Below are 14836 nucleotides of genomic sequence, written 5' to 3'. Positions count from 1 at the left end.
GATATTAGTCTTAAGACTGCAGTTCCTTGCTGGCTACTGTTCAGCTCACAACATTAGCAGCTGGCTTTCATCAATGAACAGTTGAGAGAGCAAGACAGAAGCCAGTCTCCTTGCAACCTCATCTCAGAGGTGATATGCCATCACTTTTGCCATGTTCTATTTGTTCGAAGCTAGATTTAGCCTATACTCAAGAGGAAGGGATTACACAAGGGTGTGAATACACAAGGACAAGGGGATCATTAGGCACCACTTCAAAGGCTGCGTACCACACCTGAAATGTTAACTTTGATCATTTGGTTAAGGCAGTTTCCGAACTTACTATTGTAATGAATAAATACTTTAAGGAGATACTTTGAGACTGTGTGCTTTCAGCATGCCATCATCCTTTTTGTCTGGGCACTTCCTACTTCCTGACACCACACGGTGCTCCCTGCTCAGCTCATATCTTCCCTGCCCCTAGCTCTGGAAACAATCAGTTCTCCAAGAAACCCTGGCTTCTTTCATTGGAGAATGTTATTTAGACAACAAGACCTGGGTGTTGGGCATGCCCATTGCTAGTGTGGTGTCACTGCTTCTGGTCCCTCTAGGTGGAAAAAGCAAGGAAATAAATGTATACACACATATATCTGCATTGTCTGTATACACAGTAAATAAAAACCATGTCCACATGGATGCCTCCAGGTCTAATCCAGTCCTACAGGGTTCATTCTAAGCATACCCTCCCACCCACCGATCCTTATTTTATTTGTAACTTCTTTCTCCAGCAGTGAGAAACCTGGCTCTCATTATCTATAATATATTTACCCATTTGTTCAGCTGTGTGGACATACATGTACAAAGTTTCAGAACTGCTAAACCATACCCCTGCGAGGAACATATTTACCAGTATAGTGTTTTTGCACACTTTTTGTCCATAACCTTCTAGGACCTCATCATATACTACTTAAATTTTTTTCTAAGATTTTATTTATTTTTAGAGAGGGGCAAGGGGAGAGGGACAGAAACATGTGTAAGATCCATCGATTGCTTCTCACACCCTCCCCCCGTGGGGGACCCAGCCTGCAACTCACGCATGTGCCCTAACTGGAAATTGAGCCCGCAACCCTCCAGTGCTCAGACCAGCGCTCAGTCCTCTGGGCCACACCAGCCAGGGCCCACATCATACACTTTTCCCAGACTTAGGTCAGCTCTCATTCTCAGCCTCTTCAGTGCAGTCATGTGATTCATCTATAATACAGGCAGAATCATTTGATGGCCTGCATTCCATCTTTCTTCCTACATCTTTCTTGACAGGTGAAGAGTTCTGCCTCTACCACCACAGTGCCCTCCATACTGCCCTTTTATGTTTAAAAAAAGAGTATAACAAAAATCAATAAAAAATACTAATTAAAGAGTGGGATATATAACTTGTATGGATAGATGTCGAAACCATAAAAAAGCAAACTGCATGGTATGTGAATATTACAGAATATGTAATTATCCCAATTGTATAAAAACTATAGGTTGTGTTTCAGAAAATGTCTGTATTCACTCAAATATGTTAATGACTTCCCCCGGTGGGGGGGGTGGTTTAATATGAAACAATTTTAACATAACATCTGGATTTTTTTTTTACCAACAGATATTAGCATAGTTATCTGTTAAAAATAAAACTGAAGTTTATACCAATGCACTGAAAAAGTCCTGACCTAGGAGACTGCAGTGAGGAAAGGGGTTTCACTTTTAGTGTGCACTTTTCTATGCTGATGTGAATGTATAAGGAATCACCTTGTAAAGGCTGTCACGTAGGTTATTATTACATCTTTTCTTTTTTGCTTTATCTCAGGTTTTACATTTGTTAATTCCCTATATATGTATTTTTAATCAAATGTATTGGGGTAATACTGGTTAATAAAAGGCTGTCATGGAGCTATAAAATTTTGGTGTGGGGTTGTATTTCAACAGACAAGTAAAGGGGAGATTGAGCTGTAAGTGTAAGAGGAAGGGTACCCGGAAACCGGTATCTCTTAGGGACAGGAGGAAAGCCGACAGGTGGGTAGAGATGTGACTAATGGAGACCAAAGAGAAACATTCTCAACTGACTACAGGCCAGCAGCATCCTTGGCAGCTGGTGGGTTCACCTCCCAAGAAGCTTGGTGATAAAGAGGAGGCAGAGGCTGGGAGGAGCTTGGGGGGAAGGGAAGGAGCACTTGTCTGGACTTGACTGTGTACTGAGGTAGGATAGGGCAGGTCAGTGCAAGACCGGGGAGAAAGAATGGAGCTCCTGAGAAGGGCTCCAGTATATGGGTCTGGGAAAGAACAAGGCCAAGGTTCTTGGCCTTGGATCTATGGCTAGGGAAACAGAGATGGGGTGTTTGGCATCCTGTCTACTCACATCTTGGAGAAGGCTGGAGACAACTAATAAAACCACACAGCAGACATCCTGCTGTTTTAACTACATCATCTCATTGAGATATGAGCGTCATCATGGTACCCCATTTCAAAGAGGAAACTGAGGATCAAAGAAGCTGACTTCCTCAAATCCCACTACTAATGATCAGTCAAAATTCAGCCTATGCCACATTCTCTTGCTCTGTCCACTAGGACTTCATAAATGTCTGGCACTGTAGATGCTTAACCATGTTTTGTCTCATCTATACTTCACAACACGACAATGAACTATCAGTTCAAGTTTGGAAAAGGAGGTGAAGGCTTAGGGACGTTAAGTAACTTGTGCAGGGTTTCTGTTGGTATGAGAGCTGGGATTCTACCCACAGTCTGTCTGAATCCAGAACCTGTATTTCTAACTACTGTACTACATCTACTATTCCTACCCAGAGGCTCCTTGGTGTATCAGGACGAAAATCATCTCAGGATCTCCTGCCCTTCAGAAACCAATGGAAAGCCCCAGAGCGCTGGGCTTCCACACAGGGTTCCAGTCTACTGGCTTGCTCTTCCCTCACTGATCCAGTCAATCTCGAGCCCTTACTGAGTAGCTGGGCACTGAGGATATAGTGACAACAAGATGCCAGCCTCCCCTCCTTAAACAGCTCTCATTCAAAGATGACAACAGTGAAGCAATCTGCTTCTAAGTTTTTATTAACATGACTTTTTAAAAACAAGTATCCATACCAGTGTGGGGGTTGAGGGTGGGAGAAGTGGGGAGAGTTAGGCAGGGCAGAGCGTAGAGAAGAAATTCTGCTTTATTGGTAATAAAGCTCCAGGTTCATCCCATCGTGGATTTCATCTGAAGTAAAGGTGTTAAGGAATCCTTACTATGGGTTCGGTCCCCACCCTTTCATCTCTCATAGCTGGGACAGGGCAACTTGAGTGCTCAGCCTAGAGTCAAGGAAGCCATTTTGTACTGGGTCATTTTGATATGAAAAGAATCCAAACTATTTAAAAAAAAAAAGCTCATGCTTCGTTTGCACAGCTGACTCACTCCACCCTGACCTCTTGTCCACACTAGGTGGAGCTCAGTAATAAATATTTTGACCTTAAAGTGTCTTCTAAGCCTCGAAACATTTAACAAGGAAACCACCCTCCTCCTCCAACAAAATGATCACGTGACTCCCATTTTCTAAATGCTTACCATGTGCTACATACTAAGTTAAACATCTTATTGCATAATCTCAGACTAAGTATTGAACAAAGAGAACCAGGATGCGGTGTGTGGACCCTTCCTCAAGAAATCACACAAAGGATACAGTCCCCCAGAGAAACATGGTCCTTAAAAATCGTGTACCTGAAAGACAAATAGCATATGATTTCACCTATAAGAGGAATCTAATGAACAAAATAAACTAATGAACAAAATAGAACCACAGGCATGGAAATATGGAACAGAATGAAAGTGACTAGAGGGGATGGGGAGGAGGATAATGATGGAAAGAAGGGGAAGGGACTAGACAAAGAACATGAAGGAATGATTTATAGACATGGACAACAGTGTGGGAATTGGCTGGGGGAGCCGGAGTGGGATGGGCAGAGGGGGGCAGAGGGGGAAAATTGGGCCAACCATAACAGAATAACAACAACAACAAAAAGATTGGAAAAAAAGTGAAAAGAAAACCAAAACAAAACAGGTGTACCTACGGGACAGCAACCTTTCAGACAGAAACCCGAGGCGGCTCTTCACCCTGGAGGTCAGCTAAGGAAGCCCTGCCTAAGCAAAGGGCTGTCTGCAGCACTCCTCCAGCCCAAACATTCTGATGTAGTCCTGCCCAGTCAGTCCCCCAGTCCTGTCACTGCACTCACCACTTCTTTAATACGATCTTGTTCCAACGGGTACCCGTTTGGGCTGCGATCAGCTTCTTAAGGTCCCCGATGGTGTCATCGGTGCTGGGCGCAAAGGAGTTAAGGAAAACGGTTCGGAGTAGTAGAAGGCAGAAGAGGGCACTGCAGGGCTGAATGCACTTTGCCAGGACCCCATCCACCCCCTCTGCAACACAGACTGAGTTGTCTTACTCCATGCATCCCCAGGGACCACTGTCTCTCTGCCACCAGTGGATACTTGCACTTTACGCGGACCTTCTTCCCCAGACGGTCGTTGCAAACAACCTCGATCATCCTGTCTGGAACTACAGAGGGCAGTACCTGGGAAGCAGCAGAGGCGGGACGTCAAAGTCTCCCAGGCCCCAAGACCTCCGGTTTAGACTTAGGTTCACTTCCCAACCCCCCAGACGCGAGTCCTCCGGGACCCCCAGTTCCGTGTCCCAGGACCGCGGATTCCACCTAGCCACACCTCCCCCCTTTCAGGTCCCCTCTCTCGGGACTGTAAACCGTCGATAGCCGGGTCCCGACAGCTTTTTCTGACTCCAGACCACTCTACCTGGCCGCTCACCTCGAATCGCCTAGAACCTCCCAACGCCACCTCCTAGTCGTGGGGAAACCTGTGTCTAGGCCAGAGTTTAGGATGAGAACCGGAAGCGGAAGTGCGCAGTTTAAAGCGCCCGCCCCTTCCCCGGTGCCGGTTAACACCCCATTGAATTCTTTGCTCTATCACACCAGCTTAGGCTTGCGGTCCTCAGGCGCGGTTTTGGGGTCCCCAGATTAGGTAGGGGAAACTTGCAATTGGTGCCTGGGGCCGAGTGGGGTCCCAGCCTGTGGAAGGCCGGGGGAAGGGACGTAGAGGGGAGTCAGAGGTCAAGGGTCAGGGCTCAGCTGATTGAGGCCCCATTTGCTGTGGGGAGACACCGTTAGTTGGTGGGGACTCTAGGGGGCCCGGGTGACCTGCTGTTCCTGAGCCTGCCGGTGCCTCTTACTGCAGCTACGGGGCCTACGGGGAGCCGGGTCGAGTCCCGCTCTCTGCCTTCATTCTAGGTTGGGCCTCCCCTCTGGGGTGCAGACTAGAGTCGATAAGCGAAGGAACGGAACCGCCAGATTCTGGATCCTCACCCGGATACCAGCACTTACTGGAATGGACGTTGCACGCTGACGGCAACAGAAGCGAGGAAGGTGGAAATGGCACAAATGCAAAATCTTCCAGGTTTTTATTTTCAACAAAGGTAGCTTACGCCCTCAAGGAAGCACTTTGTAAATCTCAAACATACCTTGTAGCCCCTGTACTACAGGCTGGTTCCCCAGGGCTGGTGCGACAGGGGACACCCCTCCCTATGTTCGGTGGATGAAAGGGAGTTCTAAGGACAGTAACCTTATAGGGTGATCTGATTATAAATTCCAAACTGAGAGGTCATAGTGGGTAGTCTAGTCTCGGGCATAGAACGTTTTAGTAAAAGGTTTACTTTGCTTTAAGCCAGTACTGTCCTTTGTTTCCGAGAATCTAGGGTAATACACCTTTGTAATGAACTTCACCACGATCAAGAGAGCACATAATCTTGTTAACTATCCTGTAATCCAATCTCTGCCTTTCCTTTCTCTCTTTGCTGGTTCCCTCCTTAATTTCAAATGCATAAGAGCTGCAAAACTTGCTCTGTGGAGCATTTGAGATCTTCCCAGCATGTTGTCAGTTTGACTCAGATAAAGTCTTGTAAAAATTATCTACAAGTTTGAATGTTTCTTATGTTGATACCACAAGATAAATTGCTGAGGCCTATTTTCCTTGGTACTTTTTGGTATTTGCCCAGAATATCTACAGTGAACATGTTACATTTGTAATGGGGTGAGGGTGGGGTAGTAAATGTGAGTTGTTTCTTAGCCCTTGCCTGAGGACATTTTTCATTACTTTTAGAGAGAGAGAAAGAGGGGATGAGAGAGAGAAACATTGATGTGAGAGAGAAACATCCTCCCTTATAAGCCCCGACCAAGGATCGAACCTGCAACCTTCTGACTGGGAATCAAACCTGCAACCTTCTGGTGTACAGGAGGATGCTTCAACCAACTGAGCACACTGGCCAGGGCTGTTAGTATTTTTTGTTGTTTTTTTAAGGAAGTTCTAATTTCTCAATGTTAATCATCGATAGCTCAAGCACAGGATCATGGTGCTGAGTTATGGGCTGGGGGAGATTGGAAAGGGGTGGGGAGTGTTTTGGAAAGGGGAGGGAAAGAAGGCGGAGGTTGCTGGGGGCTTGGGATCCATGGGGAGTTCCCGCTGGGCTAAACCATCCTGAGTGGGGCAGGCAGTGGGAAGTCCCAGTACTAGACTGCCAATGCGACAGACACTCTCCTGAACCCAGGTTAGAGGGGGAGGGGGCCTCAGGGGACAGGACACCACACCCAGGTGTAATTTTAATTTGGGGCTTCTTAGGAAGGGGCTCAGTGATTGCACATTGAAGGGCCAGGGCAGCCCCATGCCCCTGCCTGAGAGGCAGTAGGATCTGCAGTCAGATTTGCTCCTTCTGGGGGAGGTAGGTGCTTCCTAGGAAGGAGAGGTCTGGGTCCTGATTCAAGGAGCAAGTTGGGCAGGCCCCTTCTGCTCCCTTGTTTCCTGGGTTTCTGGCCCAGAGGGAAGAACTTTCTTATGGGGATCCCTTCTCTTCATTCTGCAGGTGGGGTAGAAGATGGTTCTTAGGAACCTCTTGTAACTGTGCTGATGGCAGAGATACCTGAACTTAACAGTACCCTTCACACCCAAGGTTCACCAGAGGGGAAATCATCTGAGGGGTAGAGCGAGTTGCTCAGGAGTTCCCTTTCCCTAAAATTTCAGCATGTTGGCTGAAATGACCGCAATGACCAGGGCCGACCTGCCACCTCAGAGTTCAGTTTGATAGAGGAGGAAGAAAAAGAAGACAAATTAAGAGGTCCTTGCAACACACTGCGATATGATAGGTGGTGTGAGTAGAAGCCCAGGAGGCATTGCTTCTGCAAGATGATGTGGGTTTTCCAGAGGAAATCATGACAATAGAGCATTGTGAGATGCTCTGGCATCAGAAAAATTTGAGATTAGGGTCCTGGAATATGACTTGACCTCTGTGCAAAATAAAACCTTTTGATATTTTCTTTCAGTCACAGGATGGCTGCCAGAGCTGGAAACATGTTTCCTGTGCTCTTGTTTGAGGAAAAATATCAAAGGTTTTATTTATTAATAAATATTGGGGACTTAAGTTTTTTTACAGGTAATATGTACTTGCACATGGTAAAAATTCAAGCAGTATAAAAGTATATATATAGCACACAAAGTCGGCTTGCCTTCAGACCCCCGCCCCTCCCCAGGAACAACTACCCTTAAAAGTTTCCATTTTGTAGCCCTGGCCAGGTGGCTAGGTTGCAGCATTGGCCCATACACCAAAAGGTTGTGGGTTTGATTCCTGGCCTGGGGGCATACTGATTGTGTTCTTTATTAATTACTATTTTAAAAATGAGTGATATTTAGCTCTGTCTGGTGTGGCTCAGTGGATTGAGTACTAGCCTGTGAACCAAACGGTTGCCAGTTCGATCCCTAGTCAGGGCACATGCCTGGGATGCTGGCCAGGTCCCTGGCTGGGGGCCTGAGGAGGTGGCCCATGGATGTATCACCCCCACATTGATGTTTTTCTCCCTCTCCTTTTCCAACCCTTTTCCTCTCTCTAAAAATAAATAAAATCTTTTAAAAAATAAGTAAAAATGAATGACATTTGATAGGACTGTCAACTCAACCTCTATGGCAACAATATCACTATCAATCAAAATGAAAAATTCAACATGCCCTTTCACAAATTATTTCATGTCTACAAATTATTCTCCTGCATATGCATGAAAAAACATTGTTAAGTATTGAAAGGTAGAAGCCCCGCACTCCGCCACGTTTCCGCTCTTGGTCCTGCCCCCAACACGAGCCCTCAGGGGTGGTCATCACACCTGCTTCACCCTCTGGGCTCTGCCGTGGTCCCCAGCCCGGGCCCTCCACGTCTGCTTCCGGTTCTGCTCCCTGGCCCGTCACCACCCCAGCCACGCCTTTTGAGTTCGGTCCCAGTCCAGAACCCTAAACTCGGCTTTGTGGCTTGTCCTGGTCCTCACCTCTGTCAAAGGCGCTTCCTGTCACTTGGGAGGTTGGTCCTGGTCCCAAGCCCCGCCCCCAAGGGGGGGGTCTCACCTTTCTTAAGCCCGCCCCTAACCGCCCCTGCCCCGCCCTTAGCCACGCCCCCTGGTGCGTCAGTGACCCCCCGCAAGGCCTTCTCGGCTTACTACTGGTTGGAAGCTCATCTTAGGCGTCTGGAATCCCCAGACTGGGACTCGACCACGTTCCCTCTGAAGGAAAGCTGAAAGTCTCGGCGGCTACCGGAGGCCGCCCTCTCCCTGCCCGCACCCCACTACCCTCGCCTCCTGAGGCGCTTCCAGGAGGAATCACGGAGTTCCTTTACCAGAAGTGGCACTGTGTGTCGGCGGGATCATGGCGACTCTTTCGGACTTGCCAGACTTGGTTCTGTTAGACATCTTTTCTTATCTCCCCGTTCGGGACCGGATTCGCCTCTCCAGGTGCGGCCTCGCCTCCTCGTTGGGAGGGCGGGAGGGAAAGGCCGGGCAGGGTCGGGGTTGTTCTAATGCCATTTGCCTTCCTCAGGGTCTGTCGCCGTTGGAAGAGGCTGGTGAACGACGGGTGGCTGTGGCGACACATTGACCTGTCAGTCTACAAGGTAAGTGAAGGTAGCGGGGCGGGCTTGGGCCACGGGCAGGCTGCTGGACCTCAGGGACTAGCCCCCTCCTACCCTGGATTTCCAGCCGGGCTGTCCTGGGCACATCCCCGCTGTTTTCACCTACGTGTTTCTTTGCGACCTCCTGGCCTCAGTTTCCCCATCTCCGAAGGGAGGATAGCCCAGATTGTTAGGAAATGGGATTACATAGTCAACATATGATAAATGCTGGCAGATGACTAGATTATCACTTGTGATTATTATTATTGATGAGTTTTCACGGGAAAATAATTTTCCATAGTCAACTTATTTCCAGAGTTAATTTCCTGAGTAGTGCAGCTGAACCATTTCCACTTTCCACCATTTGCATTTTTTGTTTTTATTGTGAACTATATAGAAATGTATAAAGGATAACATGGTTTCAGAGAAACAGATACTCACCACCTAGATTTAAGCTGGTTTACTCTTTAGCCTAATTTATTGAGGATCACATGAAACGTACACACACACAACACTTATAGATATATTTTTTGCCTTTTTTGAAACGAAACCTTCCTCAGAGGAACCACTATATAAAATGGAATCGTAGCTTTCCTTTGGCGTTTTATTTACTTCCTGTTTGTGTGCCCATAAGCCATATACAGTACTGTTAATGTGTTTCTAAAGTTTACATAATGCTAATCTATTTAGAAAATTAAATGCTGTTTTACCTATATTTCCACCCACAACTAGCTTTATTCACATTACATCACTTAAAAAAATTATTTTAGAGAGAGAGAGGAGAGGAGAGGGAGAGAGAGAAAGGAACATCACGTTGTTGTGCAGGTTCCATTCCCAGTCAGGGCACATACCCAAATTGCAGGTTCGATTTGGTCAGGGCACATAATAGAAGGAACCAATGCATGTTTCTCTCTCGCACTGATGTTTCTCTCTCTCTCCCTCTTCCTCTCTAAAAGCATTTTAAAAAATGTCCTCCTTGAGTATTAAAAAAAACCCCAAAACTCGCAAAGTGGAAAGTTTTGTTTTGCAAGTTTGACACTAATTCATTTGTTGTCAAAACCTGACCTGAAGTGGGGTGAAGATATTGTCCTTTTTCTTATTTCATTTAGAATAGTCTTATGTTATACTGAGTAACAGTAATCCGATAACAGGGGGCTGACCTAGACCCCACTAATGGTATCGTAATGGTGTCTGAACCACGTTAATTCTGATTTCTGAAACCCATCTGTCCACAAGGGTTTTGGATAAGGAATTGTGGCACTGTATAGAAATTATTTTTATTGAGATTACTTTTTAAAAATGATTATTTTTTCTGTATTATTTTTTTCCTATTATCTTATGAAAAATTTTAAAAAATACATAAAAGTTGAAAGAATAGTACAGGGAACACCAAGATACGCCACCATTTATAGGGAACTACATTTGTTTTATCACCTGTTGATCCATCCATTCATCCCTCTTTCCATCCACCAATCCATTTTATTTTCTAAATACATTGCAAAATAAATTGCAGATAAAACAAAGGAAAATAAAAAATGTTGAAGTATTACTACAGATGAAGCTAAGAGCCTTTGATGGTTGTTTCCTGGTGCCCTTAACCCTTCCCCAGAGTAACCAGGATTCAAAACATGCAAAATAATAAAAGGTGGAAAGGAGTGTCTCCCCCCATCAATCTTGTCACCGAGGTCACCCTGGCTTTTCCCCCAGAGGCAGCAGATGCTCCCGTTTTTCTTTGGAATCCTTCTGGAGGTATTTTCTGCATGCAAAAACACAAATATCTATCTCAAAAAGCAAAACAGGTGGTAGTGGGTATCTACATTTAAAATTTTAATAGAAATCACCAGATTGCATTCCAAAGTAGCGAGATCAGTTCCCACCAGCAGGGCTCAAGAGCTGGTTCTCCACATGTTGGCTAATACTTGATATTCTGAAACAAAAAAATTTGTCCTTTAAAGTTGCAGGTTTAAAGTTGGCTAGGAAGATGTGATTCCTCTGTGAAAAATAAAACAAGATTTATGCCGTGTTTTCTTTTTATTTTTTTTCTAGGTAAAATGTACATACAGTGTACAGGGAATTAGATTAGAGGGGCTTGAAGGCCAAAGGTAGAGAGAGGGCAATGGCCTGCATTGGCACAGTGCTATCTGTCAGTTGCTTGTTTTCTCAGTCTAACTTCTCAGGGCTACTTTTTTACAGTTTTTGCTATTGCTAGGCTGCGATTTTTTTTTTTTAACCTAGAACTGATGTACCCTGGGCAGTTTTAGCTTTTTTCAGTTTTCTTTTACATTATTTCTTTCCGAGGTGGTCATTAAAATAGGGATAAAAATCGTGGTTACTTACTCCAGAACATAAAGAGAATCCACTCTGTTGCTAAAGACAGAGTTATAGGTCTGTTATAGTCTTTTTCTGTCATTGTTTTTATTCAAATCTGGAAGTCAAAGTGTTGGAGTTAAATTGTTTTGTTACCCTGGACGAGTGTCTGGTCAGGTGAAGTTGGTGGTGGGAGGATAATTCCAAGGGAGCAGTAGACTCCAGATTCATCTGACTGGGGTTCATCTGACTCCAGATAGGTGAGGACTCCAGATAGGTGAGGACCTTGGAAGACCCCTGTATGTCTCACCTGGTCACCCCTATCTTTGGCTCTTAGGTGCGGCCTAAAGTCATATGGCACCTCCTTCACCGGTACATGACACCCCGCCTCCATTCTCTGCGCCTGGGTGGCTACCTGCTCTCAGACTCCCAGGCTACCCAGTTGTCCCCAGCCCTGATGAATGCTCTGGGCCAGAAGTGCCCCAACCTGAAGCATCTCTGCCTGCATGTGGCCAACCTGAGCATGGTGCCAGTCACCAGTTTACCTTGCACCCTGAGGACCCTGGAGCTGCACAGTTGTGAGATTTCCATGGGCTGGCTCCTTGAGAGGCAGGACCCCACCGTGCTGCCTCTACTTGAGTGCATGGTGCTGTCTCGCGTTCCTGCCTTTCGGGATGAGCATCTGCAGGGCCTGACTCGCTTTCGCGCCCTGCGCTCACTGGTGCTGGGCGGCACCTACCGGGTGACTGAGACAGGATTGGATGCAAGCCTGCAGGAGCTGAGCTACCTGCAAAGGTTGGAGGTTCTGGGTTGCACCCCCTCAGCTGACAGCACCCTCCTGGCCATCAGCCGCCACCTCCGAGATGTTCGGAAGATCCGGGTGACCATCAGAGGCCTCTCTGCCCCTGGTCTGTCAGTTCTGGAGGGAATGCCAGCCCTGGAGAGTCTGTGCCTGCAGGGCCTGCACATCACCCCGGAAATGCCTTCCCCAGCAGAAATAATCTCCTCCTGCCTCACTATGCCCAAGCTTAGGGTCCTGGAGCTGCAGGGGCTGGAGTGGGAGGGTCAGGAGGCAGTGAGGATCCTACGTAAGGGCCTGCCCCACTGTCTGGTCATTGTCAGGGCCTGCCCCAATGAGTCTATGGACTGGTGGATATGACTCACCACCTGACCCTGAGGTGTAACAGTTTTTATCAATGAGACCCAAGCCCTTTAGGCAGCATCTTGCAGCTGGTAGGTAATTTGATTAGAGGGCCTGAAGGCCAAAGGTAGAGAGAGGTCAATGGTCTTGGCACCGTCAGACCATTGGAATTGTTTGCCACCTGTGTGGCCTCTGTGACATCAGCTGGCCTGCCCCCCACATTTGGAAATGGGGAAGACCATAGCTACCTCTTGGTTATATTGCAAAGCCTTACACATTCCTGGGTCCGAAAAGGTCCTCAGTGAAGGGTCATTGTCAGGCAGCCCTCAGGAACAGGAGGGATGCAGAAGGGTGTGGTTAGGAGTTAGGGGGACCTGAAGGGATAGGGGCCCTTAGGAAGCCTGGAAGGACTGAGTACATGTGCAACCATATACCTACACACCGATTATACCTACATGCATGGATTAAAGTGTTAATGAATTTTATTTTTTTTGTATTTTATATTTCTCTAGTTTTCCACAATATATATTACTTTACTATTAAAGAAAAATACACTTATTTTTTTTTAGAAAAAGAAAGCATTCAGTTTATTCAACACACATTTCTAAGCCCCTACAATTTTGCAGGCACTGCCCTAGGTGCTGGGTCACAGCAGTGACCAAACAGACAAGACCTGAGAAGACAGGGTGGTAAACACATGAGCACGTCCAGGGAACAGTTTCAGAAACCGAGACAATAAGCCAGGGTCACGTGATGGAGGTGCATGTTTTGTAGAGTGGGCCTCTGAGCTGCGTTGGGTAACCAGCCCTGGGGAGGGCTGGGGAAGATAGAAAAGGCAAAGTTGCTGAGATGGAAATGATCTTAGCATTTCCACGAACTGGACGAAAGTCCCCGTAGTTGAAGGAACGAGGAGTGAGCAATAGGAGTGAAGTCGGAGATGATGGGGTGAGGTTGGAGAGGGCCTCACAGGTGGCTCTGGTTTTAGGGGCTCCTCTTCCTGCCTTTTGAGTCTGAACCACTTGAAACATGCAGGTGGCAGACTGATAGTGATCATGGGCGCCACCTGGTGAGATGAGCGTTACTTCTGAGCCCAGCGAGGTAGGAGGTCTCTTCCGCCTCACCATCTGCCCCCTCAGCCAGTCGGCCTGCTCTGTGGTGGGCAGAGCCAGGAGACAGAGAAGGGGGCTGAGCTGGGTAACCTTGTGTGTTGCCACCCTTCAAGGCCAGGCAGGTTCATGGTATTTGTGCAGACGGAAAAAGATTCACAGGGACTTTGAGATGTCTGCCGTGCATTTATTCATGGGTGGGTGAGCCACGCATGCTGCAAGCATGTCTATATGCATGTCTCATGTCATGGCCCCTGCTCCCCAGCGTGGCCCCCATCATGGCACCTGTCCCTTTGTATGTGTCTCCCATCATCACCCCTAGCAAGGAGTCCCTACCTGTTTAAGTACTAGAGGGGAACAAAGCTGGCAAGATGCCAGAATATTACATAACATAACATTATTCTGCACATGTGAACCCACTTCATGTTATGGGAACAGTTTATTGGACCCAGTCTCAAGGCTGTGAGAACACTGGTTATCAGGCCCCTCCAAGGCTATGGGAACACTGCTCCACTTAGTCACCCAGACACCTGGGTGGGGAAGCCAGCCTGCCTGCACTCACCCTACACCTTGATTCCTTATTTCAAGTGCACCTGTCAGAGAAGACCCAGGTGTTTCTCCCATGCTTTTCCCACTGCAGGTTGGAGTGGAGATTCCCTCCCCATCTGGCTGCATGAGCATTGGGGTATGAGTTCTCCCCTAGTGTGGCCATAGTTAGGGTCTACTGGTCCCACACCACAACAAACCTGGCAGTTCCAGCTCAGCCCCTGGGGCACTGGGTTGATCCAGGCTGTGGCATGGGGACTGGAGAAATGTCAGGTGGGGATATGGGGTCTTTCTGGAGACCTGGGATTGATTGTAGGGACTGTGATGGAAGGGCCAACACCAATCCTGGGCCGGCCCTGCTGGTGGTCCTGGAGGTGGGCTGTAGATGCCCCACCTAAAGCCGTTCCAGGGGGAAAAAGCTTCTTTCCTTTCACTCTGCCTTTCTAAGAGGAACAGAGAAGCAGATGTGAAGTTTGCATCAGTGGTGCACACATAAACATTTAACAGTGTTATCAGGTGGTGGTGGGGGGAAGCCCTGATTTGTAGGGTTAGTAGAGGGCAGATTTCTGTGGTGTAAATACTGCCATCTTGGCTGCTTTCAAGCTACCAACAGTTTAACAGCTGATTCACAAAATTCCTGAAAGTTTAGTAATAGGTAGTCCTGAGCTGCCATGAAGACAGCACTGGTTAGAGGGGTCTTCTAGAGGACTCACTCTGCCTTCGTGACCCCTTCCTGGGCTTAGCTCTGA

The 14836-nt window shown here is 47.2% G+C and overlaps 2 protein-coding genes across 2 annotated transcripts; one reads left to right on the top strand and one right to left on the bottom strand.

Moving 5' to 3' along the window:
• Nucleotides 1-3060: 3060 nt before the first annotated feature.
• Nucleotides 3061-4930, bottom strand: UBL5 (ubiquitin like 5). Its single transcript, XM_037127329.2, has 5 exons — nt 4823-4930; nt 4493-4575; nt 4237-4320; nt 3687-3724; nt 3061-3226 (listed from the first exon to the last, which is right to left on the bottom strand). Exons 2-5 carry the CDS (start codon nt 4546-4548, stop codon nt 3183-3185), a joined length of 222 nt encoding a protein of 73 aa, XP_036983224.1. The 5' UTR covers nt 4549-4575; nt 4823-4930; the 3' UTR covers nt 3061-3182.
• A 3469-nt stretch (nt 4931-8399) lies between these two features.
• FBXL12 (F-box and leucine rich repeat protein 12) lies at nt 8400-12920 on the top strand. Its single transcript, XM_037127323.2, has 3 exons — nt 8400-8832; nt 8918-8990; nt 11632-12920. The coding sequence occupies exons 1-3, from the start codon at nt 8747-8749 to the stop codon at nt 12451-12453; spliced, it is 981 nt and encodes a 326-aa protein (XP_036983218.1). The 5' UTR covers nt 8400-8746; the 3' UTR covers nt 12454-12920.
• The last annotated feature ends 1916 nt before the right edge of the window (nt 12921-14836 follow it).

Source organism: Artibeus jamaicensis, unplaced genomic scaffold, assembly GCF_021234435.1.
Source record: "Artibeus jamaicensis isolate MK-2021 breed Jamaican fruit bat unplaced genomic scaffold, CSHL_Jam_final scaffold_537, whole genome shotgun sequence".
Taxonomy (NCBI): domain Eukaryota; kingdom Metazoa; phylum Chordata; class Mammalia; order Chiroptera; family Phyllostomidae; genus Artibeus; species Artibeus jamaicensis.
Note: the sequence above shows the minus strand (reverse complement) of the source record. Positions and strands in the feature narration are given on the sequence as shown.